The sequence below is a fragment of the Triturus cristatus genome, chromosome 8 (assembly GCF_964204655.1).
Source record: "Triturus cristatus chromosome 8, aTriCri1.1, whole genome shotgun sequence".
Taxonomy (NCBI): domain Eukaryota; kingdom Metazoa; phylum Chordata; class Amphibia; order Caudata; family Salamandridae; genus Triturus; species Triturus cristatus.
In genome coordinates, this window is record NC_140591.1 from 221,432,524 (window position 1) to 221,456,779 (window position 24,256).

The 24,256-nt window shown below is 46.1% G+C and overlaps 1 protein-coding gene across 1 annotated transcript in view; it reads left to right on the plus strand.

The window, feature by feature from the left end:
• HEPHL1 (hephaestin like 1) overlaps positions 1 to 24,256 on the plus strand; it is a 384,637-nt gene that overhangs the window by 344,569 nt on the left and 15,812 nt on the right. The window contains exon 16 of the mRNA XM_085621400.1: positions 5,625 to 5,847. Coding sequence (XP_085477526.1) covers positions 5,625 to 5,847 — 223 coding nt within the window. The remainder of the gene's footprint in view (positions 1 to 5,624; positions 5,848 to 24,256) is intronic.

Genomic DNA, 24,256 nt, shown 5'->3' on the forward strand with positions numbered 1-24,256 from the left:
GAATTCGCCATATTATTAACTCTAATTGACACATTTTAAATGCGACCAGAGAAGAAGGATCCTGTATACCTAAACCTCTTTTCACGTACAGGAAGAACACAAATCTCAAAGATCTCATTGTACGGTCACGCATGCCAACCAAACAATTGCCCAAACATCTATACTGGGCAACAAATTTCCCACAAGGAATTACAAATGTATGTCCTGCGTTACTTGTCAATTTGCTATTGAAACCCGCACTTTTGTTTTCAATGGCATCAATCTTGATTTGAACACCCTCACCAATTGCAAGACCACCAACATTATCTACCTAATTCTATGTCCCTGCATGAAGGGATATGTGGGGGAAAACCTCACGATCCATGACTACCCGTCTAACAGAACACAGGTCTGCCATTCGTACTCATAAAATCCAGGCCCCATTAGTTAAACACTATATGGAGGCACAACATACCACCAAAGATTTACGATGGCTCATCCTGGAGAAGATACATGTTAATTCATGTAGCAAAAGTACAGATATAAGTAAACGCCGAGAAGTCTACTGGATCTTTTCTTTGAACACCTACAAAAATGGGATGAACAATGAAATCCCATGGGATCAGGTGATCAGACACAACAATACTTAAGGCATCTCATCTACAATTTTTTCTATTTCACCTTTGTCCATGTGATTACATTTGCTATGATGGCTGCACCTTCAGCAGCCATCTATTCTGTTTTGTGCTTTCTTTTCCATTTTCGTTTATACACACTTCACTGTTCTGCTGTTCTTCCAAAGCACACATTGTTGGCCCCTTTGATATCATGCATTATATTGGAATGGATTATCCGTTTCTCCCTATTTTTCTTATAGTCAATAAGTCTTTTTCTTGTAATAGAACCTATCCCATTAAAATTGACAATTTGTGTGACCATAAATATCGTTTACAACCTGAAGATGTGTTATGATATACCTAGTTCAGTTTCTCGATCATTCTTCGAAACTGTTCAAATATGGCCGCCGTAATTCATCTGACAGCCGTTTACATTGACTATGACGCTCTCAATTAGCCCTTTGGGTGCTTGGAACATCTCGGCATGCCTACCAACATGGACGCTTCATTTGGCATCTTCTTCCCCCTTGTGATATGTATATAATAGCGTTAGAATCTTGACGCGAGCAATTATCTGCAAACGGCACAACGTGCGGCGTAGTATGCCGTATTTGATCAGAATCCGCACACGCCGTTTCACAGGGGATGCAATACAGTCTTCCACACCGGTAAGAACTTTTTATGATCTATTGATCCATATTCTCTTACACTGGTTTTATGCGAGCATTTTCGTCACCTTACCGCTACAGCCTATGAGCCTTGCACTGCAACATTCTGTTCAGTATGCCAATAATCATCCCAAGGCTAGAGTATGTTATGAATTCCAACTAAGGACCCGGACATTAAGTAACACCTTCTCCGCCCCCCATTGCAGGACTTTCTGATCGCATTTGTCCTCCAGTTAAAGGCAGCGGCCGCATCAATTCCACATTAAATGACAATACAGTTAAGCCTGTTAAACCCGTTTTACTTATTGACTAGGCTACTATCTTGGTAGTCGTTAATCATAGATAATGGGCAGTGCTATGTCGATTATTAGGTCATCAAACATAGGAACAGTATCAATTAGACTGTCCCTTTTCATTTTTTAGTGCGAGACGCCTTAAAAATATCCTTGTTTTCCATCATTGGGATTTACAAGGATGCTCCCTCCTCCACCCGCATCTGTATTACATATCAAAACATTTGGATCAATGGTCTTTTTATCAGATATTAACAGCAGTAACCATATACATAGGTAAGCCTTCCCGCATTTGGGCAACCTAACGTTTCCCCCTCTTGAACAAAGAATAAAACTTAACACTGTCTGTTACTTACATATTTTGCATCTCGCTCTTTGTCCCCATTAGGTCGCTTGACTTATCAAGTACCTTAACCTCCTCTACACTTGCTGCCAGAATATTTCAAGTTTCTATCAAGGTAACTTTATATCTGAGCTCTTTAGCACATCTGTATACATTCCACGGGTGATGATGGGGCAGTGGGTGTCGTCCACACCTGTGCTCTATGACGACCTGTCTACCCTATACAGTGTACAGTACACCTTAATAGTGACCTGAATTCGAAATACGCAGATGGGCTACCTCCACAAATATATTACTTTGCTTCTCCTGAATCTCTAGTCTGTGCACAACTCTACATCTTTTTTCCTAAACAAAGTACTACACTTGGTGAAGGAAATCCTTTTCTATTAACTTCTCAGTCCAATTTTGGACGTTTCTAATTAATTCACTCCTAGGTGGCGTCTTGTTTCCTGTGCCAAGTCCTTTTTAAACACCTACATTTTCTAATCTTAAACTTTGACTCTTGTTTGAGCACTGTTTTTCATTAGGACCTATATATGTCTCTTATACGGCTTTTTTATGTGCACCCTGTTTAGATGCTTTCATTAAACCATACATGGATTCCTGATGAAGGCGCACCGCCGAAACGCACGTAGGACACAGATTCTCAACAGCCATGCCAAATATGATTATTGCTTAATGAAATGAAGTGAATTTTTTATTGTACAATCCATGTTTCCACCTTCAAAAACATAATTTCTGTATGTGACCTTTACATACAATATTGTGTACAAATAGGCATTTTGTGAATGTATCAGTATGACTGAATACTTACAGTAGGAATCATGGTTTTATGTAGAATGAATTAATGCATATCATTATTGTGCATACTGTGATACTATTTTGAGAGGACAATTGTCTAATCTTCCTCCTTTCTTTTATTCTCAAAAAAAGAATTTTTTTTCTATATAAATAAAACATTTTTGATACCTAACACATGGGTGTGTATATATTGCTTGTAAAAAAGTTCTTAGGTCCACGTTTTTCGATTAAATTTCCGAAAGGTTTTTCCCACATGTCATACAGCCTGTCATGAATGAAATCAGTTTTAGCGATGACATATTGGTTTTCGGAGCTACACACAAAGGACATGATAAAGCTCTTACACAAGTATGCTGTTTGCTTGCTGAAGCAGGCTTGACTCTGAATGCAGAGAAGTGCGAGTCCCATAAGACAAAGCTAAAATGATTTGACCATATCTTTTCTGATGGCGGTATGATAGCAGATCTTGCTAAAGTACAAGCACTGTCACAAGCTGACACCCCAGAAGATGTTTCTATAGTGAGTTCATTTCTTGGCATGGCCAGTTAATGTTCCAGATACCTACAAGACTTTGCTACTGTAAGTGCTCTATTGAGAGACTTGACGAAAAAGAATGTTTTAATTCATTGGTCATCATAAATGTAAGAAAAGTTAAAAAAAAATTAAACAAACCATTGAGAGTGCTACGGAAATGGCTTACTTCGATCCCAAACTACAGACAGCGAACTGCCCAAGGGTCCAGGAGAACTGGCAGCAGGTGGTGGCAAAGCTAAGGGAAGTGACTACGGTTGTGTTAGAGGAGATGCGCCAGATGTGCCTGCTTGCCATTATCATGAGACTCAGGCAAGGGAAGTTCCACTGGAAATTCCTACAGTTGGCCCCGGTGCTGGCCAAGAGGAGAATAGCCATTGGGTGAATGGGTACTAGAGCCCCTTTCGTCACACTGTCGCATAGATATGTCGAGAAATGGGCTGTCGCAGAGGAGGTCCATATGAAACTTAGCTGCAGGGATGACAAATTACAGGAGGACTTGGACAACTGGGCCACATTACTCAAGAGTATGTATGATGATCGGGATGGGATTAAAACACAGGCCACACAGTCACAGGGAGCAGAGTCCCCTGATACACAAAGACACGATGTGGGGAGTGCGAGATTGTTAATGTCTGCTTCTGAGTTATAGTGAGCTGGTCGGCCGTAAAGAAAGGTCTGTAGTCAACTACACGGATTATGAGAGTGGTGAAATGGGACTAATCTTTCAAAGCAGAAATACAGCAAAACAGAACGCTTCTGGGAGGGTGATGAGCCTGGTGGGGGGTTTGGGACTGCTCTCCTAGTCTTGTATCATTGATTACATTACATTGCCATAAAGACTATACCGAGTTATATTTCTTGATGTTTATTTTACAGCTACTACCGTTTACTTACAGGTGAACAATGCATGTTTGTACACGTCATGGGATGCTTGTTTCTGGTTCAGAGAAGACCTGGCTTGGCAGTTCGGCCTGGACTGTTCCCATTAGGCACAGGGTCAAGACTGGTTTGCATATAGCTGGGTCTGAACTGAGGTGGCGAAGTCAGATAAAGAATGATGATGAATTCAAACCAGATCTGTGACTGGGGGTGAGTGTCTGAAAACTTTCAGCTCTCTGTCCATCATCTCCTTGTGTTCGCTTTCTCCACCCTAAGTTGGCCGGGTATGCCCAGACGTGGGTCCCTTGCTCACTATGCCACTGGATTCAAGCTAGCCTGGCTGATGATGGGTGTTACCCCGAAACCGGTCCTAGGATGCTTGTTTCCGGTTCAGGGAAGACCTGGCTTGGCAGTTCGGGCTGGACTGTACCCATGAGGGACAGGATCAAGACTGATTTGCATATAGCTGGGTCTGAACTGAGATGACAAAGTGAGATAAAGAATGATGATGGCTTCAACCCAGATCTGTGACTAGGGGTGAGTGTCTGAAATGTTTCAGCTCTCCGTCCATCATCTCCTTGTACTTGCATTGGATATAATTACGCATCAGTATTGAAACCAACACCCTTGAAATTTTACCAGTGATGGTCAATATCAAAAATACAAAAATGTTAAGGATGAATTGTCTATAACTCAGGAAGGAGTTACCCTGCATGGGGCGAGAATTCTGATTCCGGAGTGTCTGAGACAGAAAATAATTGAAGTGGCCCATGAAGGACATCCTGGAATTGTTGCCACAAAACGAGCTCTCTGAGACCATGCCTGGTTTCCTCATCTTTATGACAGGGTTGAAAAGGAATTAAAGACCTGTCATCTATGCAACTGCCTTTCTACAAAAACTGCTCACCACACATTGAGCATGTCATAATTCCCAAAGCATGCATGGAAAGCAGCATGGGGCGCTTGGAAACAACAAGAATTTGCAATACAATAGGTTTCGCCTTTTTGAAACTTTGACCTATTGGAATTGTAAATGACAAAGCCTTTTGTTATTGCAGGTTTTTTAAACACAAATAAAAGGCATTGTAATTTACAATGCCAATAGCTCACAATCTCGCAATTGCGAGACCTATTGCATTGCAAATGCTTGTTGCTCTTGCCTTTCTTCTGAGTGCTCAGTATTCACAATTCTTTCTAGTATGTTGCCTTACTTGTTTCTCTTAAACTAGCTTTGGAAATATGATTAAAAAAGCTCAAATTACACTTTTCCTAGATGCATCGACTGTTCTTAGCAAGTGATGTTATGTGAGGCTAGTCCTACTTTCAAGAGGAATGGGTGAAACACATGTAATTGTCTGAAATGAAAATGCATGTAAATTTCTATTGATTTTAATGTATTTGGCGAAACCCAGATGGGAAACAGCCGAGAGCACCTTATAGAAAATTAGGGAATGGTTGTGGACTGAGTTTGTATGATTACATACAGTGATTGTCTTTTGTCTACTTGCAGGACACATACAGTGGTCTCGTTGGACCCCTGATAACTTGCCGGAAAGGAATATTGAACAGCCAGGGCTTCAGGGCAGATGTTGATCGTGAATTTGCTCTCCTCTTTTTGGTGTTTGATGAAAACGAGTCTTGGTATCTCCACGACAACATCAGGAAATACCTTCGGAAGAATCCTGAGGACTTCAAAGAGCCCGAAGACTTTGAGGAAAGCAACAAAATCCACGGTGGGTGATGTTTTGTTGAAAGAAAGACGTTCTAGAGAGAAAGAAGCCAGAAGATGAAATAAAGACTGTAGAGGAAAAAACAGGCTGTAAAGCATCTGATATATTTGCACTATGATTTTCCATAAAATACCCATTATGGGACTGATTCACAAACTTTTTGGTACAAATGATTTGTCTTGGGTAGGCTACAAATTACGAGTGGTGTAAATTAACAGATTCTGTTTTGCTGATTCAAAGCATTCTGAGATTTACACCTTGCTAGGAAGAACATCTGACTGAACAAAATGTGGATTTTCAATCAGTAGTTGAAGGTTAGGATGAATAAAGGAATGTTTGTGGGGTTGGGATAGAGGAGTTCATGCAAGATACAAGGAGTAATCACATAGTCAGATCTTTATGGACATTCACAAACATTTTGTATGGCTGTTACTCTTTTTGATTCTGTTTATATAGTAAGTTGGGTGCATGGATTTTACAACTTGCATACATGTCCATGAGTATGTTATTTGCTTGTTTAGTGCACGATTACACTGAGGCACCTTGGTGCTAGTAGTAGTAATAGGCAAAACAAGAAAATAGTTAAAGCTAACAGAACATAGGTCTTGAGGCTCATTTTCAAATGTTTTTAATCCACACTGCGACTCTGTTTGATTGGTATAGTATTCCAGAGCTGGGGGCCAGAACTCCGATGAGATGATTGAAGCCAATCCTGTAGGACTGCTAGTACAAAGGGAGACTCAAGGTCTTATAGAATGTTCCGGCCTATTTCATAAATGCCTGGTGGATCAAGCTCAGTGAATTAAAATAAACCTGGTGTTTTACAGGAAACTAGTGAAGCAAGCAGTGAGCTGAAGGCTCATGATCAAAGTTATTGAGCCCAAAAACCAGCTTGACAGAATAGTTTTGGAGGTGCTGACATGTATGAATCAAGGACTTTGGCAGACTACCGTATATAAGATTGCAGTGGTCCATGTGTAAGATCACGCATGCATCTACCACTGAGGCATGCATCTAAACGGTCAAGAAAGCGAGAATCTTCTGCACTTTCCTGAACTGTAAAAATCTGGTCACCGAGTGCTTTTTCACTTGGGCTGTGAAAGATAGGTCTTGATTAGAGAAGTCACCCAGTTACTTTCCAATAATCACACCCCTTGCTTGTCGCTGTTGAGCTTCAAAACCGTATGCATATTTCAAGCTCAAATGTCACCCAGCTTGCCAATAGAGTTCAATGCCTGTCAATCAAATCTGAGCACCTGCTAGGTACCATCTGCAACTGAAAATGTTTTAAAGACTTAGGAGTGCTCAAAGGCCCTCAGAAATTGCATTTACAACCTGAACATGATTGGAAAAAGGGTGAAACCCTTAGGGGCTCCAAAGCTACAATAAATTTCAGCAGATCTGAAAGGCAAAGCTTACGTCCAGTCTTGACTCACACAGACATGGGGTAGTGAGTACTGCAGCCTGATTTCGCCAATGAGTGTTTCATGATTAACCCACAAAACCCTGTCAACAGATCTAACAGCACCAGCTTTGCTTGCATGGCTTGCTACTTATCCAGGGTGCCACCATAACATGATAAATGCTTTCCCATAATTTTGAAAATCGCAGGGAGGAGAGTCATTGGTCAATAGTGATTAAAAACAGCCAGAACAAGGCCAGGCTGCTTAGCGGTGGGTGAGACAATCCCTTGTTTCCAAGAACTAGGGCTGCATTCTGTGGTTAAGGAAGGATGGATGAACACATGGATCCCTGGTGCCAGTACCTGTTTTTAAATTAAATGTGGCTTGAGATGCTTCCATTGTCTCAATGGAGAAAATGGTGTCAGTAGCAGCTTGCTACCAATCTTCTCTTGCTTCAACTTGTGCTAGACACATATGTGTATCAGTATCAATCATGTCCTCTTAAATGTTGCGATTTGCTCTGAAAAATAAGCACCTAGATTGTAACTGGCATGTGGGTACAGGTGGGGAAAAGCAACTTATGGGGAGTGAAAAAGAATTTGGTGATGAATAACACTCTCGTGGCTGTGTGTGAAGCTGATGCAAGGCGAAAGCCACAAAAGGATTCTTTTGTTATGTGGGAGGCTTATACTGACTAAGGCAAACCTTTTACATAGCTCCAAATTCAGCATAATATGTTTCTTTTTGTTTATGAATAGTGACTGGGCCATTACTTAAGGTGTCTGCCTACTGACGATACACAAGGACATGAGTAACGTGGAATATACTGGTCGTCTTCTCTATTAAGGAAGCCATAGAAGAATTGAATCTGATCTGACACATCCCCCGACAGGTCTAAAGGGGAAGAAATGTGCTAAAACTCAAAAATGCCCCCCACCCCTAATACAATCACAGACAGTTCTGGAAAAGGCCACAGGTGGAAAGCTGGTAAACCGTAGGGTAAGCCTTTGGCTTAGCATCAAAAAAAGAAAAAAGACAATGGTCATACCACATGATGGGGTATTTGGACAAAATATCTCATTGTAAATATCGGGAGACGGAAATCTTGGGGAAAAAATATTGTGATACAAAAATATCAGGATGCAGAAATATCATTGTCAAGAATATCTTATTTTTTAGGTAAGTAATATTGTTAATATTGGTTTCAATAATACAGTTGTAAAAAGTATTAAAGTTCATATAATCATTTTGTGTTATTATTGTTTGTATAATTGTCAATAATATTTTAAAATGTAGTTTGTCATTTAAGTGATTTATAATTTTTAATTTAATAGCTAATAATAATGTATAGTGTTGTAGCAGGCTGCTAGGTTTGTATGGGTATAGGGTGTGAAGTTAATTAATTAATAATTAACAATTACTAATTTATTAGGTGCGGGCTGCTAGATTTGTAGGGGTATAGGGTGGGAAGTTCATTAAGTAATAAATTACAATTATTCATTTATTATTGATTATTTAATTCATTATTATGTAAATTGTGTTATCATTATATGTTTTAGTTATATTTTAGGTGCGAATTGCTGGGTTTGTTTGGAGCATAGGGTGGGAAGTTAAGTGACAATAAACAATGATTTATTTATTAAATTGATAATTATGTTCATTATGTAATACTGATTTATTTCAGTTGTGGGTTGCTAGGCTTGTAGGGATATAGTGTGGGCCGTTAACTAAGTTTAATTGGAGGCGTGGCCTGATGCAAGATGGTGTAGATTGTCTGAGCCCGGAGCTTCGACCCATGCCCGCGAGCAAAAGGGATCCTTACCCCCCCAGGCGCTGAAGTTACCAGGATTGTGCTGACGAGAGCACAGAGATTCGCGTGAGTGGCATTGGAAGCCACGCAGGCCAAAGGAAACCAGCGAGGCTGGAGCAATTACGGCAGACAGACTGGAGCTGGCCCGACTGCCATCTTCCCTTTGTCTCTCAGCATGGCTGCTGGGGCCGCATCGGAGACTCATTTGGATACCAGCATGGGGGTGCCCCCTGACAGAAACGACTAGCAGGAGATATCTCGGTATGCAGCCCCCATCCTCAGGAAGACGTGTTGTTAGTGGCTAAGGAGCTGCATGGGAAGTCCGCAAAGAGGACATGCTTCCTCCCACCTCTTTCCCTCAGCCACAGAACAAATAATTGTGCTATGCGGAGGTCAGCCGTCGTGGGGAGAGTAAAGGGAGAAGGGGTTATCATCCCCCAAGAAGAGCAGGGCAGCAGAGGAGCCAGCCGGGCACCGGCCCTGGGGGATATTCAGATGGTAGAGAGGCCCACAGACAACTGGTGAGTGTGCCGGCCCCCCTGTGAGGAAAGCAAGAACTAAAAGTGCTGCTGCCACAGCAGGCTGTGGTAGCCGGGCACTCGGGATCACCACAGCGGACTTGGAGGACACTTGAAACAGAGCCCAGCCCACAACCTACTGGCGGCCCTCTTGGCAGTGTGTATAATGGACTAGAGACTGGATGTGCTTTCTTCCGCCCCTCCCCTACCCCGCTCATGGCTTAGAAGCCCCTTTGGGCAGAATGCTACAGACGGCGTATGGGACCAGGCCCTGACTGAGAATCCAGTAGTAGTCTGGAAGGGACCCTTCACCTCCCCTGAAAATGGTGGTTGGAGTCACCAGGGTTGGACAATTGGACAAAGGCATGGTAGGGTGGAGTGAGCGCTCATGCCGAAGGTGTTGGGGATTACACGTTTGCCCGAAGCAGAGAGTCCCTGTCTGGCTTGCTACCCTTGGAGCTGGGTCCTGTGACCCTTAACTGACGGGTGGTGGTACAGGGGGTGAGCACCCAACGCCTGTCGGTGGCAGCTCTGGAATTGTTGCACCATATTCTGCCCTAAGAACATTAAGATGGTGGGGACGGTCGGGAACGCGCTGCATGCCTGGAGATTCAGGGGGCGACCAACCAACCCTGCCAGAAGACAGCGGCCTGGATGTGCACACACTCACAATTCTGGCCATCTGGCAAGATGGCCATGTTGGTCAAAATTGACTCGGTGTTGTAGGAGGTGCACTTGCTTAGTACCGACCACACTAAGCTAGCGGACTGAGTGGCGGATAACAAAAGCACTGTAGCTCAGATCTGACCATCAGTAAGGGAGTATGGCTTCTATCTGAAGGCCCTGGAGAGAGGGAGGGGGGCCACGTTAGCAGACAAAATGAATGCCTTTGAGGGCTGCTCTTGCCTCAACAATATTTGGGTTGTGGGGATCCAGGAGAAGTCGGAAGGCCCCAGAGTGGAGATATCCCTGGAGAAGCTGTTACAGGGAAGACCTTGAAATCGCCTGGGCCCCGCCCTTCTAGCAATGGTTGCCAGCTTGTTGAACTTCCAGGATCAGGATGGTTTATAGCAGGGTTCGAGGACACATGGCCCGTGGATGGTGGAGGGTGCGCAGGTGAACATTTACCCTGATTTATATGGTGGTCGTCCAGCACCAAAAGGAATCCTTTTGGGTCGTTAAGTAACACCTTCTCAAGTTGGATAGTCGGTATGCTCTCCTGTTCTGGGTTGTGGCTCGGGTAGAGACATTTCCACGGCAGCAGCTGCCGTCTGGGACCGGTTGGAGAAATGGGGATTCTAGCCACTGGCGGAGGAGGAACGGTTTCAGGTGCCACGATGGCTGGAGTGAAAAAGCAGGCGGAAGACACAGCTGAGGAAGTTGCATAGCACCCCAACAAATGAGCAAGAGCAGACGGACAGAGCAAGGGTGGTGGCGAATCTCCAACGCCAAACCTCCCTGGAGATCACCAACTGGTGGGAGGCCTTGGAAACAGATATTGGGGACTCGTCGGAAAAGAATTTCATTAGTGACGCAGACGGCGATCTTGGACCTGTACTGAGGACCACCCTGATGACATTGGACAAACTAGTGTGATACTACAGACAGTAAGCTGGGGTCACTACTGGATCAGTGGGCATGGAAGAGATATGGAGCTTGTCCACTGCGCTAACATGGGGAGTGGTGAGTAATGACTTAAAGGCGGGAGGGATCACAGGCCTGTGAGGGGCCATTTTGTCAATCACACTGACGAGTGGAACTGAGGACTGCAATTGATGTGGGTCCAAATTTTTATGTGTGTTGGGCAACGGACATACAATGCATTGGGGTGATAGCTGGTTATAAGACTGCAGCATGGTAAGATACGCTGGGTGGGAATTTGGGGTATAGTTTTGGTTTTGCAGTTTCCAGCCAGGGTAGGAAATGGAAGGCCAGTATTGCTAACCCCCTCTCCCGTCTGGGAGGCCAGCTCCTCCAAGTGATGTATACTGACAAACTGTGTAATGAAGACTCACCACCTTCGATTTGTCACGTGAAATGTAAATGGGTTGGGTAGCACGATCAAGAGGGACTTGCATGTTACGTGGTGGATGTGGTGTTTCCCCATGAAACGCATTTAAAGGGGTTCAACTGGGCAGGGGACGCTACGTGGTGGTGGGACACGCAGGCTACACAGTGGGTTCCAGAGGGTGGCAATCCTGATGTGCAAATTCCTCCCATTCAGGTGACAGAGACGTGTTTGGTGGACCTGGACTGCTACACGTGGTCTTGGGTAAGTGGGAGTGGGATATGGTAGTGCTGATTAGTGTCTATGCCCCTCCAGGACTACAGGCGGAATCATTACAGCTCCTGGGCCAATTACTTTGGGATCTCCCAAAGTTTCAGTGGTTTTGTATATTTAAATCTTTACATTGTTACTGAAATTCTCACCTAACTATAGCATTATTTTAATCTTTGTTTTTTAAACTGAATATTTCATATATATATCTATATATATAGTAGCTCAAGGAAGCCTTTTCAAACAGAAGGAGGGTGGGAGCACACTGCCTCGCATCTAGGCCTGAGTGGAACTTGGGGAGTTTGTCTGCAGAATTCCGCGGAGTTACCCAAAAACTCTGCCAAATTCCGCGGAGTCCTGTGAGCGGTGGGGTATTGCCCAGCCACCCCTTATAAAGTCCCTTTGGCTTCTGAGGGTTGTACAAGTGCCCCTATTGTTGTCACAGGTAAGTCACTCAAGGTAAAAGTTGTAATCGCTTTGGTCATCTGAAACCACAGAATATCCCAGGGAGCAAGGCTAGAGAGGCTGAACTGCTTTATTTTTATCGCTACCCGGCAAATTACGTTTTTATTGACGCTCTTCAGCTCAAAGGTTTCATAACGGAAAAATTACTTTTGTATCACATGACATTAGATGACATAAAAAATACAAAACCGGGGATTGGAGGGTCCGTGGGAAGATTTAAAGACCGGCACAGATACTTTCCCTATGAAAAACGCAAAACAAACTAAATTATCTGTGGGTCTAGCCAGTCACTAGGCACTCTAAGGCGTCCTAAACACAAGTAAAGTATATTAAACCTCACACAGGGAAGTCCTATTTAAAGGACAGAATCCCATCACTCACCAGAGGTGACATGCTTCATCATCTGGGATCTCCTCCTGGCTGTAAATCCTAGTACAGCCGAGGGCTACAACCCCCGTGCTGTGAGGGAGGAGCTCAGGGATGTTTTCAAAATTCAGGGAAGTACTACAGTCCACCAGATGAAGAGCTAAAGTTCATTAATTGGTGATAGGTGCAGTGCTCAAAGAAAAAGCGTGAAAAAGTGTACTAAAACTAACTACCAGGAGAAGAAAAAAGTTTAATATATATCTTGTGGTGTCAGGGTTGAAAACAGCGCTGAATCAGTTTTAAAAAATAACTGCTACTACCAAGTTAGAGGGTCGGTCTACATATTTCTGCTATCATGACCTACAGAGTGTCTAGCATTCCTCAGGACCTAGAAGTGTAAACTACTGCATATGCACACCAAATTGCTGTTTTCTAGGTGCATGTAGTTGTCAAACCTGCGTGAGAAGAAATACAAATAGAGGTACAATTAGATACTTGTGTGAATATAGTAACTGAAAATGAGTTAGCATACTCATTACTTCAACTAATGATCACATTTAATGTGCAAAAAAGGGTTATATTAATTTGAAACTTACCCAGAATGTGTGGGTAAAAAACCTCACCTCACCTGGCAACTGCTCAGGACGTGAGGCACTGCTCTAGAGAAAAATTTAGGTTTTTTTTAAACCTAGTTTATTGATTTTCATAAACATTCTCATAGGACATGGATATCGTAATATTCTTGCGGCAGCGTTTTTACAGCCTTAATACGGAATGGATTTTAACATAGACGTACTATAGTCTGTGAATTTTAACAGTTAGGCATGTGACAGATGTACATACAATACGTCCCAATAGTCATAGCACAGCTAATCATATAAACCGCCACCAGTTTTATTGGAACATACCCGCTCCTTCCCCCAGTGTTCTAAAGTTTGTAGCTAATTTAGAGCATGTCACTGGCCGCATGTTCCTGGTCTAGATGTAATAATTCTTGTCGATGTTGTGTTCCCGTCCACGTAACTACCACACGTGTCCTTGCTAGTCACAACAGTAATTTAATTTATTGTGTGCTCGGGGTGCTAGGTGCATGGTCTGTAGTTATACCCTTGAGTGCCTCTAGCATTGTGTCACATTCCATGGATATTTGCTTTTTACGGAGGCCGCGTGCCTCTTCAGGAGCTGCACTTTCAGCAAATCCCCAGCATTTCACTGTGCCATGTATATATAGCGGGTGGCCTCCTCGATTTCCACCCCATAGTGATGGAACTTTTCCCCAATATAATTGCCAAGTCAAGAAAGCTTTGTTGGACCTTGTGGGAGGACGATCGCTTACGAAGATCTAGTAAACATTCCAAAATCGAATCTTCGATATCCATACCTGTGACCGAGTGTGTATGTTGGTGTACCGCCAGGTGTGGACATGCCCACAGCATGTGGACTAAATCTGCTTCTTCCATTTGACATCAAGGGCATCGTTGCTGTGTGTGGGGATACATCTTCTGTAAGCAGTGCGGTGTGAGATAAGCCCTGTGTAGTATCATACACTGTATAAATTTAAATTTGGCATTTCTAGACACTTTTTAGGATATTCTAGTATGGACGCCCATTCCCTGTCTGTTATATCACGTCCGACATCCACCACCCACTTAGCCTTCAGGGCATCCAGAGGTGTCGCCGCGCGCGGATTCCTACGTACAACCATTTAATGAGGTGGCTACTAGTTCATGTGTTTGGGGCTCTGCCTGTTGAGGGACCCAATGTTTTTTCACATAATGTAAGATCGACGCATGAAGCATGTATAGGTGATTCGGTACCCCGTTTTCCCGAACAAAGTTATCATGGTCCATTAATATTCTGGCATTGAAAAAGGCCCCGATCGTATCCACACCTTCATTCGACTATGTCTGGAGCCTGTGTGAAGTAAGTCTACCAGTGTAAAGTGGGATGCCCAACAGTGGGATATTGTCTGCATAAGGAGGGGAAGTGGTTGTTTATTGTAGTGCTCTCTTCCAGCAGTGTAGTGCTGTTCGCAAGAGGGGCAGTGTGTCCAGCGGAATCCCAGCCTTTGGTAGTAGTAGAGGAGTCGAGGGAGGACCACCATTTTGGATATCGCTACTCGACCCATCGTTGAGAGTGGAAGCGAGGTCCAGACTGCTATACTGGAGCGCAGCCCTCATATGGCCTTATGCAGATTGCACTCCAACATATCCACCGATGATCTATAAATCTGGATGCCTAATTATTTAAAGGTGGTGTGTGCAACTGGGAGTCTGTACAGACCAAAGTCAATCTCTTTAGGGCATGTATCCTGGTGAAAGAAGAAGGCATTTGATTTCGACTCATTTATGGTCAGACCGGATATACTTGCAAATGAGGCAAATATTCTAGGTATCAGATCCAAGTTTCCCATGAGATCACTCGCATAAATTATTATGTCGTTTGCATATGCAGATATTAAATGTGTGGTGTTGACGGATGGTATCCCTACATGTTGTGCCTCATGTCGTAATTTGAGTGCTAACGGCTCCAAGGCAAGTACGAACAGCAGTGGGGAGAGTGGACAGCCCTGACCTGTACCTTTGTATATGGGATATTCCTTAGATATATGACTACCTGTCCTCACCCTAGCAGTAGGAGCGTGGTATAATAGGCGTACCCAGCGAAGGTAACCTGGGGGGAGTCCAAATCTCTCAAGAGCCCGGAACATATAGTCCCACGATAAAGTATCAAATGCCCGTCTGAGGTCGAGTGCTATACAACGTGCGTTAATTAAGTGGTCCGGGTTAGTTGACATTATGTGGTCGAATCTTCGTATGTTTAAGGACGTATTACGTGCTGGTGTAAATCCGCATTGTTCTGTGTGAATTAATTTGGGTAAATAGGGCAGGAGTCTGTTAGCTAATATTTTACTTAATATTTTATATTCAGTCACTAGGAGTGAGAGCGGACGGTACCCTGTGATGTTCGAGGTGTCCCTACATGGTTTAGGGAGAGTGACTATTAGCGTCTGTGTAGTACAGTCAGGGAGCTTGCCCAAATCTAGTGATATTTTGTATAGGATTTCTAGTTGTGGGACCAAAATTTCTGAGTATGTAGTGTAAAATTCTACAGGTAAACCATCTAGTCCCAGTGTTTTATTGTGCGGTAATCCGTTTATAGCGGCTTTTATTTCAATGCTCGTGATTGGGCCTTCCAAGCCATCTCTGCATCCTACAGGGATCTGGGGATATGGCAGGTCTGCCAGGAATGTATCTATCATGGCACTATTCAGTGGGCCAGCCTACTGTACAGGGCAGTGTCATACGCAAGAAAGAAATTATTTATCTCTTGTTGAGTATAAACCACATTACCCCCAGGTAAGGATACTTGACTTATCACAGTAGGCGGAGGATCCGCTTTCAATACCTTCGACAAGAGCGTCCATACTTTGTCAGTGTTTGTGTGTTGCAATAGTGTGTATACTCTATAATCTATAACTCTAAGAGTTTCCACAAGTTCAGCATGTTTGTCAGTGTCTCCCACCGCTTCCAGCTCCAACCTGCCCATATTCTCCTCAGTAGATTTCAAAGTTGCATGTATTTCCTGCCTGGCTCCCACTGTAGTGCTAATTGCGGCACCCCTAATCACTGTATTTAACGCATCTCATTCCACTAAAATTGAGGATGCGTTATTACCATTTTCAGCAAAATAATTCACCGCTGTAGTGGATAATGCCGAGCGAAACACCGCATCCTCCAATAATTGAGGCCATAGTCTCCAGGTAGGGACTGGAGTGGAACCCTTACCGCATGCAATACTGATTTCTAGTGGGTTGTGATCGGAGAAGGTTTTCGCCAAGTAGGTAGCATGAGGTATTTGTGCAGCTATAGTGTGAGAGCAGAAAAACTTTTCGATCCTTGTATGTAAGTCATGGACTGGGGAGTACTCTCCATGTGCTGTATTTTGCAGGCGTCACACGTCATATAAATCCGAGCCTGTCACCCAATTACAAAGAGCTTCAGCTTGTTTAACAACCCCGGCACTATGGAGGGGTGGGTGTGAACGATTCAGGGTCAATATTCATGACTGCATTGCAGTCCCCACCAATCACCCATGAAAGTGCTTCCCATCCAGCTAAAATTGCATTAAGACTCATGAAGTATTTATTTTGGTTGAGATTAGGGGCATATATGTTCCCTAATACAACATGCCTACCATCAAGTGTCCCGTGAATAAAAAGGTATCTGCCCTGCGTATCACACCGTCGTTCCAGTTCCACAAATGGGACACCATACCTAATCCAAATTGCAACACCTCTGGCAAAGGTGGAGTAATCAGTGGAGTATAATTGCCCTTTCCATTTCTTGCGCATTTTTTCTGCTTCTGATATTGTAAGATGAGTCTCCTGTAATAGTACAATTTGCGCTTTGCGTCTAAGCAATTGTGCATGCACTCTGTGCCGTTAATAAACAGATCCCAGACCCCGAACATTCCATGTTATTAAAGTGTAAGTGAGTAGCTTATGCATGGCCTGACATGTATAGTGGTAGGACCCACGGACAGGGCAGTAAACCAAGAATTAGAGCATGGCAACAAGGTTACATCAGAACACATTAATCCCCAACAAACCAATAATACAAGGCCCAGCCGAAAAACTATGCTGCACCAAACCAAAAATAAAACAACCAACATTGTGTTGCATTGAACTAGTGCATACGCAAATGGGGGTACGTTGCTTGTGCCTAGCACTATTTTGTGCCTACACATAATTGCTCAAGAGAGCCCGGAGAGAATTGTTGAAACATTACAAAGCCATACTAAACACTGAAAAAAATGATATGTATGTCCTTGGGAGCATGCAACAATAGCTCTGCGCTCGCATAGACTACTGTACAGTCGAGGCTGCGGTTCTGTGGTTAACAGCCCAGGAGATCATAAGCTGTTTGAGGTGTTACTGTGGGGAACAATGCAACGCTGCCCCCTGAATCAGAATGTTTAACACTTCTTTCCATGGAATCAGAGTCCACATGCAAGGTAGAGTCTCTGAATGTGGTTTCAGTGTCTAAGACCTCGTCTCTGCTTTTTGCACCTGCTTATCATTGGGAATATGGGTTACTTTGGAGTGGGGACCCTTGCCCGTGCGGCACGAGCTCCGTCTCTGCATTCGCATAGAGTCACCAGAGTGTGTATGGTGGATTGTTCTGGATCTAGTCGCTGGTTTGGTCACTTTTATCCACTCTTCCATGTCCTCAGGAGTATCGAAGAAGTAGGTTTTCTGATCGTATATCATTTTTAATCTGGACGGGAATAATAAGGCATACTTGAGGTTCAAATCCCGCAATTTCTTTTTGACAGGTTGAAATGTGGATCGCCTCTGTTGGACCAGTAGGGTGTAGTCCGGATATATGGACACCCGGCAGTTCTCATACCTAATTTGGGATCGCTCTCTTGCCCGCTGAAGCAGCGCATCTCGGTCCCTAAAATTCAGGATTTTGACTATTAACGGCCTCGGAGGGGCACCAGCCCTTGGTCTACCTGTGGGTATCCTATGGGCCCGTTCTATGCAGAAGAAGTTTGAGAGCCCGTCAGGAGTTACATACTCTCGGAACCATTGTTCCATGAATGAGGTTGCATTGGATCCTTCTGAACGCTCAGAAATGCCTATGACGCGTACGTTATTGCGTCTCGCTCTTCCTTCTGCATTCTCCACCCTGTCCAGAATGCCCATGACTTGACGTTGTAATCCACTAGTTGTGATGCCTATTCTTTGTGTTGTGGTATAAGTTCTGCCAGGGCTTCACTATTGGTTTGTACCTTAGAGGCTAGCTTTGAATGGTCTGCCTTGAGCAGTGTGAAACCAGCAGTGTGAGCCAATTTGTTGCTCAATCGCTCTTCTGGACTTCCTGACCTCTAGTTAAATTAAATCCAGTTTGTCCGGAGCCGACGTTTCCATAGTGGGTGGCACACAGGAGAGTGAGGGGGGGCAGGTAGACTGTTCCAGTTCTTCAGTGGACTGTGAGTTAGTAACAGGGGGCTCCTGCATTTTCCCTCTTTGTCGTCCCATTGCGCACTCTGCTTCAGCCACACCAGACACACAGACCCCACAGTGTTGACAGTATCACCAAAAGGGGGGGTGGAACCGACCTGAGCCGTAGGAGGTTTGCCACACACTTCGCAGTTTTCACAGTACAGGACAACGTCTCATACAGGGGTACGCCCCCAGAGGCAGTCGAAGGCCACCACTCACTACTGTCTACTGTATGGCACAAATCCACTGGTGGGCCGTCACAGCAACGCCATACACATTTAACCTGGTAACTGAGAGCGGAACGCACAAGAGGAGTGGAGTGTATGTTATTTGTGTGACAGTGCACAGTCCTATTCCAATAGTGCCCCACTGTAAAGGACTACAAGGAAGCAGCTACATAAGGATTCACAGTGTGGAAATCAGGGCTAGCAGGTGTAGATCTAGGCCCCATGGAACAGTGTTGCCTCACAGGAGTTCAGAGTTCACGCCCCTCCGGGGCCACAGTAATATGCACTGACCTGAGTCATTAAGGAATCAGCAGAACGATGTAATGTTGACTCTGCCAGCATGGGTATGCGGACCTCTTGAACGTCCCACTCGGTGCCGTCGTCTCGCGCTGCCCACGGCAGTCTCTGCTCACCCCGTCTGAACTGCCACCGACCTCACTTAGGACTTACTGGAGGGGAAAGTGAGCTCGACAACCACATAGTGCACAGAGAGGGAGGCGGCTGCCTGTAGAGATCACGCGGCTTCCAGCGCACCGGAGAGGACGGCGTCCAGTGGCGGAGCAGAGAGCACAGTTAGGAGCACAGTCGTGTCGGGCACTCCCGTGCAGCATTGCTCATCGGACCAGGTAAAGTCCGTAGCTCCATGCAGTGAGGGGGAGGGAGACAGGGGAGGTGGAGAGGGCAGGGCACCACACTCTCAAAGGTGCTGGCACCAGCGCAGGCTCACGTTCCAAGCCTCCCCAGATCCGGGCCGTTGCAGTTCTCGGTAGCGGGGGAGGGGCTCGCCCACTGCTTCTCCAGCGCTCGGCGCACTGCCCCCTTACCCGCAGAATGGACGGACCACCAGAGAAGATGAGTCCCGTGGGGCGCACCATACACGGCTGCAACAACCTCTTCGCCATCCGTCTCACGGAACACAGTGGCGTCTGCTCCAAACCAGCATGCAGCGGTGTCCGGCCCACGGCAGCAAGGGACCAGAGATCGTCCACCCCGTCCCCTTTGGGAACCTTGGATGGCACTAGGGGATGTTACAGCAGTCCCACTCTGTGTTCCCGTTGCAAAAGGCTCAGCGGAACACAGTTTAAAGGTATGGCGTAGGATAACTGTAGCCGGGCTCTGGAGCATCCCTAAAACACGTCCGCCATGCCTGGCGGTTCGCCACACCCCCTAGAGAAAAATTAAGTTCACAGAGAAACAAACTCGGTCTGTAACATAACTGCGATAAAAACAGACTCGTCTTTACTAAATTTCATGGTGTGTATTGATGAAAAGGCTTGTATACACATGGAGCCAGACATTACCTTATTGTCCATAGAGAGAGCGAGTCTCCTGACAATGGGCATGCTCATTTTAAACTGTTAATGTATATCAATATTATCATTCACATAACTTGATTAGATGTATAGTTCAATAAGGGGTACTGTAAATAAACATGTATTCTAGAAGTGTGTCTATTTTATAGAACGCTAATAGGTCACGAAACTTCATCTTCGTGGTTATAAAGTTCGTCTTACCGCTGGTAGGTGTTTCTAACCAGACTCTTAATACAGATAGAGGTTAAGCTGTTTCGATGTCTGAACAGTAGTGGCAAAAAAACTTTCGATCTACGACATATTCATTTAGTGAAAATGATAAGCGGTGTAACGCAAGGAGCAGATGCGTGTTCTCACAGGTAATTGATGTCTTACTATTGCTAGTGTAAGGAGCTGACCACACGCTCATGTAGATCACGGACAAATACTCAAGTCGGTATGCTGGCAAGAGCTAACAATGCACGCCTGTGATGTCGTGATCATGACGTGATACGCTTGATGCGTACGCGTCGTGTCACGTGGGTTAAAAAGAATAAAAGTAGGTTACGCCCACACGTACGCCACTGAGGCTACGGCGGCAGACCAGTTAAGGCACACACCTTGTCTCCGCCTCGTTATTCCCGCGGTAGGCCCCAGTCACGACCTCTTTCCTCGGCTCGCGCCCCGTGCACCTTCTGACGGGGACCGGAGGACATAACATAAACTGGCGACGAGGGCGGGACGTGCCCTCGCCGACGCGTGTTACGCTGGTGTGGTGGCCGCGAGCTCTGTCCTCGGCTCGCGGCGCTCGTGCCCCAGCATAGCGCGGAGAACGGATCCTTGCGGAAGCGCTGCAGGCCTAGCGCGTGTGGAGCGTGAATGTCCTGCTCTGCCACCACGAGGTTCCAGGCCTAGAAGGAGGCTAAACATCTGGCCCCAACGCAAGTAAGCCCTGTAAGTGCTGCCAATTGCACTGGTGAAGGGGAGACAGCCCCTGGGACACCTGGTGAGTACCTGTGGATGAGTGTCTGTGGCCCCGACTGGCAGAGAAGCTAGAATAAGCCCACACCTGAACACAGTGATCCATCGTCTCACAGCTTTCAATCAGGAGGGTGGCCCATCAGTCAGAAGCGCACAAGGTGCAAGAGGAATACCCACAAGGGCTAGAGGCACGACACACAGGACACACGCATAGACCAGGGAGGACCACACACTGCGTTGTGTAACAGCCATGGCCACGATACCGCCAATAGAACCATTCATAGTAGAAGGATCGCCGTCGTCAATTGCGGCCAAATGGAAGTACTGGGAAGATCGGCTGCGAATATTTTTTGAGGCCACCAAAGTCCACAGGGACCAAAAAAGGGCAATGATCATACACCTCGGGGGGAAAAGACATTCACAACATTGTCAAGACGCTACCGGAGGCCACTCCCAAGACGCACCTCACACTGATAGCTGCCCTTAATGAACACTTCGAACCAATGGCTAACCGCGATTATGAGAGGTTCATCTTCCAGCAAGCGCGCCAACTTCCGGATGAGTCGCTCGACACGTATCATGCACGCCTGAAAAATCTTGCAGCCACGTGTGGATTCCGGGATGAGACGGAAGAAATCAGAGGGCAGATCATCCAGGGTTGTGCATCGGCCAAACTGCGAGAGCGCATACTAGAAGAATCCGGGAAGCCGCTGGCGGAAATCCTGACAACGGGTCGGACCAAAGAACTGTCAAAAGCACAAGCAGCGCATATGGAAGCCGTTCTTCAAGCGCCGGTGAAGACTGAACCTGTAAATGCAGTGTCAGCCAGACCCCCACAGAGGTGGGGCAAGAAAGGAACGGGAACTTCACCCCCAGGACAGCCAAAGTCGTGTGGATACTGTGGAGGATCGCCGCACGCAGCAGCAGAGTGTCCTGCGAAAGGCAAACGATGCTCGGGATGCGGAAGATTCAATCATTTCGAAAAAGTGTGCCGGTCGAAAAAGTACCGCAGGCCCCGCCAAGCGGCGAACGCCATCAAAGAAGAGGATCCCGTACCCAGCGACATGGATGATGACGAGGAGGAAGAGAGAGTGGTGCACAAAATCCACATGATTGGTACTGCTACCCGCAAAGCAAGACGCCTACCACAGTGCAACATCCGAGTAGGGTCGCAGGAGGTCACCGCAGTCGTGGACACCGGGGCCACCATTAACATCATGGCCGCCGCCCTACACAGCACGATGCACCCGAAACCGGCGCTACACCCCTCAGCGATAACGGTGTTTGCGTATGGCCAGGAAGCCCCGTTGAAAATACGTGGACGGTTCCGGACAGTCATTTCCCACGGCACGCAGTCCGTCACCACCGACATTTACGTCACAGAAGACGGCCAGGGGATGCTACTGGGATGCCGAGCGGCTGAAGACCTGGGTGTCGTGACATTTGCTTTCGGAGTGCACCAAGAATCCCTGCAACACATCCTAGACGAGTTCGAAGAGATCTTCCGGGGGATCGGGAAGTTCCGAGGGAAAGAAATCCATCTACACATTGACCCAACGGTCCAGCCGGTTGCCCTACGACACCGGCGAATAGCATTTCATCTGAGGCCGCTGGTGGAAGAAGAACTCAAGAAACTAGAAGCAGCAGGGATAATTGAAAAGGTATCCGGTCCCACTCCGTGGGTGTCCCCCATCGTAGTTGCCCGGAAGCCCAAACAGCCGGGTGCGGTGAGAATTTGCGTTGACATGCGACTCCCCAACGTTGCGATCAAGCGGGAATGCCACATCACTCCCACGATAGATGATCTCATTGGAGAAATGGCGGGAGCCTGTTGGTTTTCAAAATTGGACCTCAGGTCCGGATATCACCAACTAGTACTGGACGAAGCTTCCCGAAACATCACAACGTTTTCCACACATGTGGGACTCAGGCGGTACACCAGGCTAAGTTTTGGAGTGTCCAGTGCCGCAGAAGTATTCCAAAACGTAATACAGGAGTTGATTGCAGGCATCCCGGGGGTAATCAATGTCAGCGATGACATCATAACCCATGCCAAAACTATTCAAGAACACCATGAACGACTGCTCCAAGTACTCCGCCGGGTACGAGAGGCCGGCCTTACTCTCCACCGAGAGAAATGCGAGTTCCTATGCACCAAACTGCAATTCTTTGGCTATACCTTCTCCGCGGAAGGAGTGAACCCAGGCCCCGAGAAAGTGAAGGACATCAAAGAAGCGGTCGCTCCCACCAACATCACGGAAGTTCGCAGTTTCCTTGGGATGGTCAATTATTGTGGAAGATTTGGCCAACCTGACGGCACCGCTGAGGGAACTGACCAAGGAGTCCACCACCTGGAAGTGGGGCAGTGAACAAGCCCAGGCCTTTGAAAGGATCAAGGAGTCCCTCTCTGAAGCTACGACCCTGGCGTTCTTTGACCCCTCCAAGCTAACCCTGGTCGCCGTTGATGCTGGTCTGGTCGGGCTGGGGGCCGTCCTCCTACAAAGAAGGAACCCTCAAGAAGAGTGGGCTCCCGTAGCATTCGCCAGCAGATCACTCACCGCGACAGAGCAAAGGTACTCGCAAATAGAAAAAGAAGCCATCGCGATTCATTGGGGGTGCCACCATTTTCATCTATACGTGTACGGAAAGCCGTTTGTAGTGGCAACAGACCACAAGCCGCTAGTAGCATTGTTTCTCAGGGACTTCGACTAAGCCACCGCCACGAATTGAAAAGTGGATGCTGCAGCTCCAAAACTACAATTGCAAAATAGAGTATCAACCTGGATCCAATAATCCGGCTGACCACCTGTCCCGCCATCCTCGGAAAGCTACGGCCCACGAAATGGAGGAGGCCGCTGATACGGAAGAGTATGTCAGGTGTGTTACTGCCCGCTCCTGTCCTCTACCCATTTCCATGGCCAGTCTACAGGAAGCTACCAGCCAGGATGAGTGTTTGCAGCGTGCTAAGAGAGCCATTTGGGACAGCAGCTGGCACAGAGCGAAGGAGGAGTGGAAAAGCTTAACAATCACAGCACAACAAATAATGGACAGTTTGTACCATG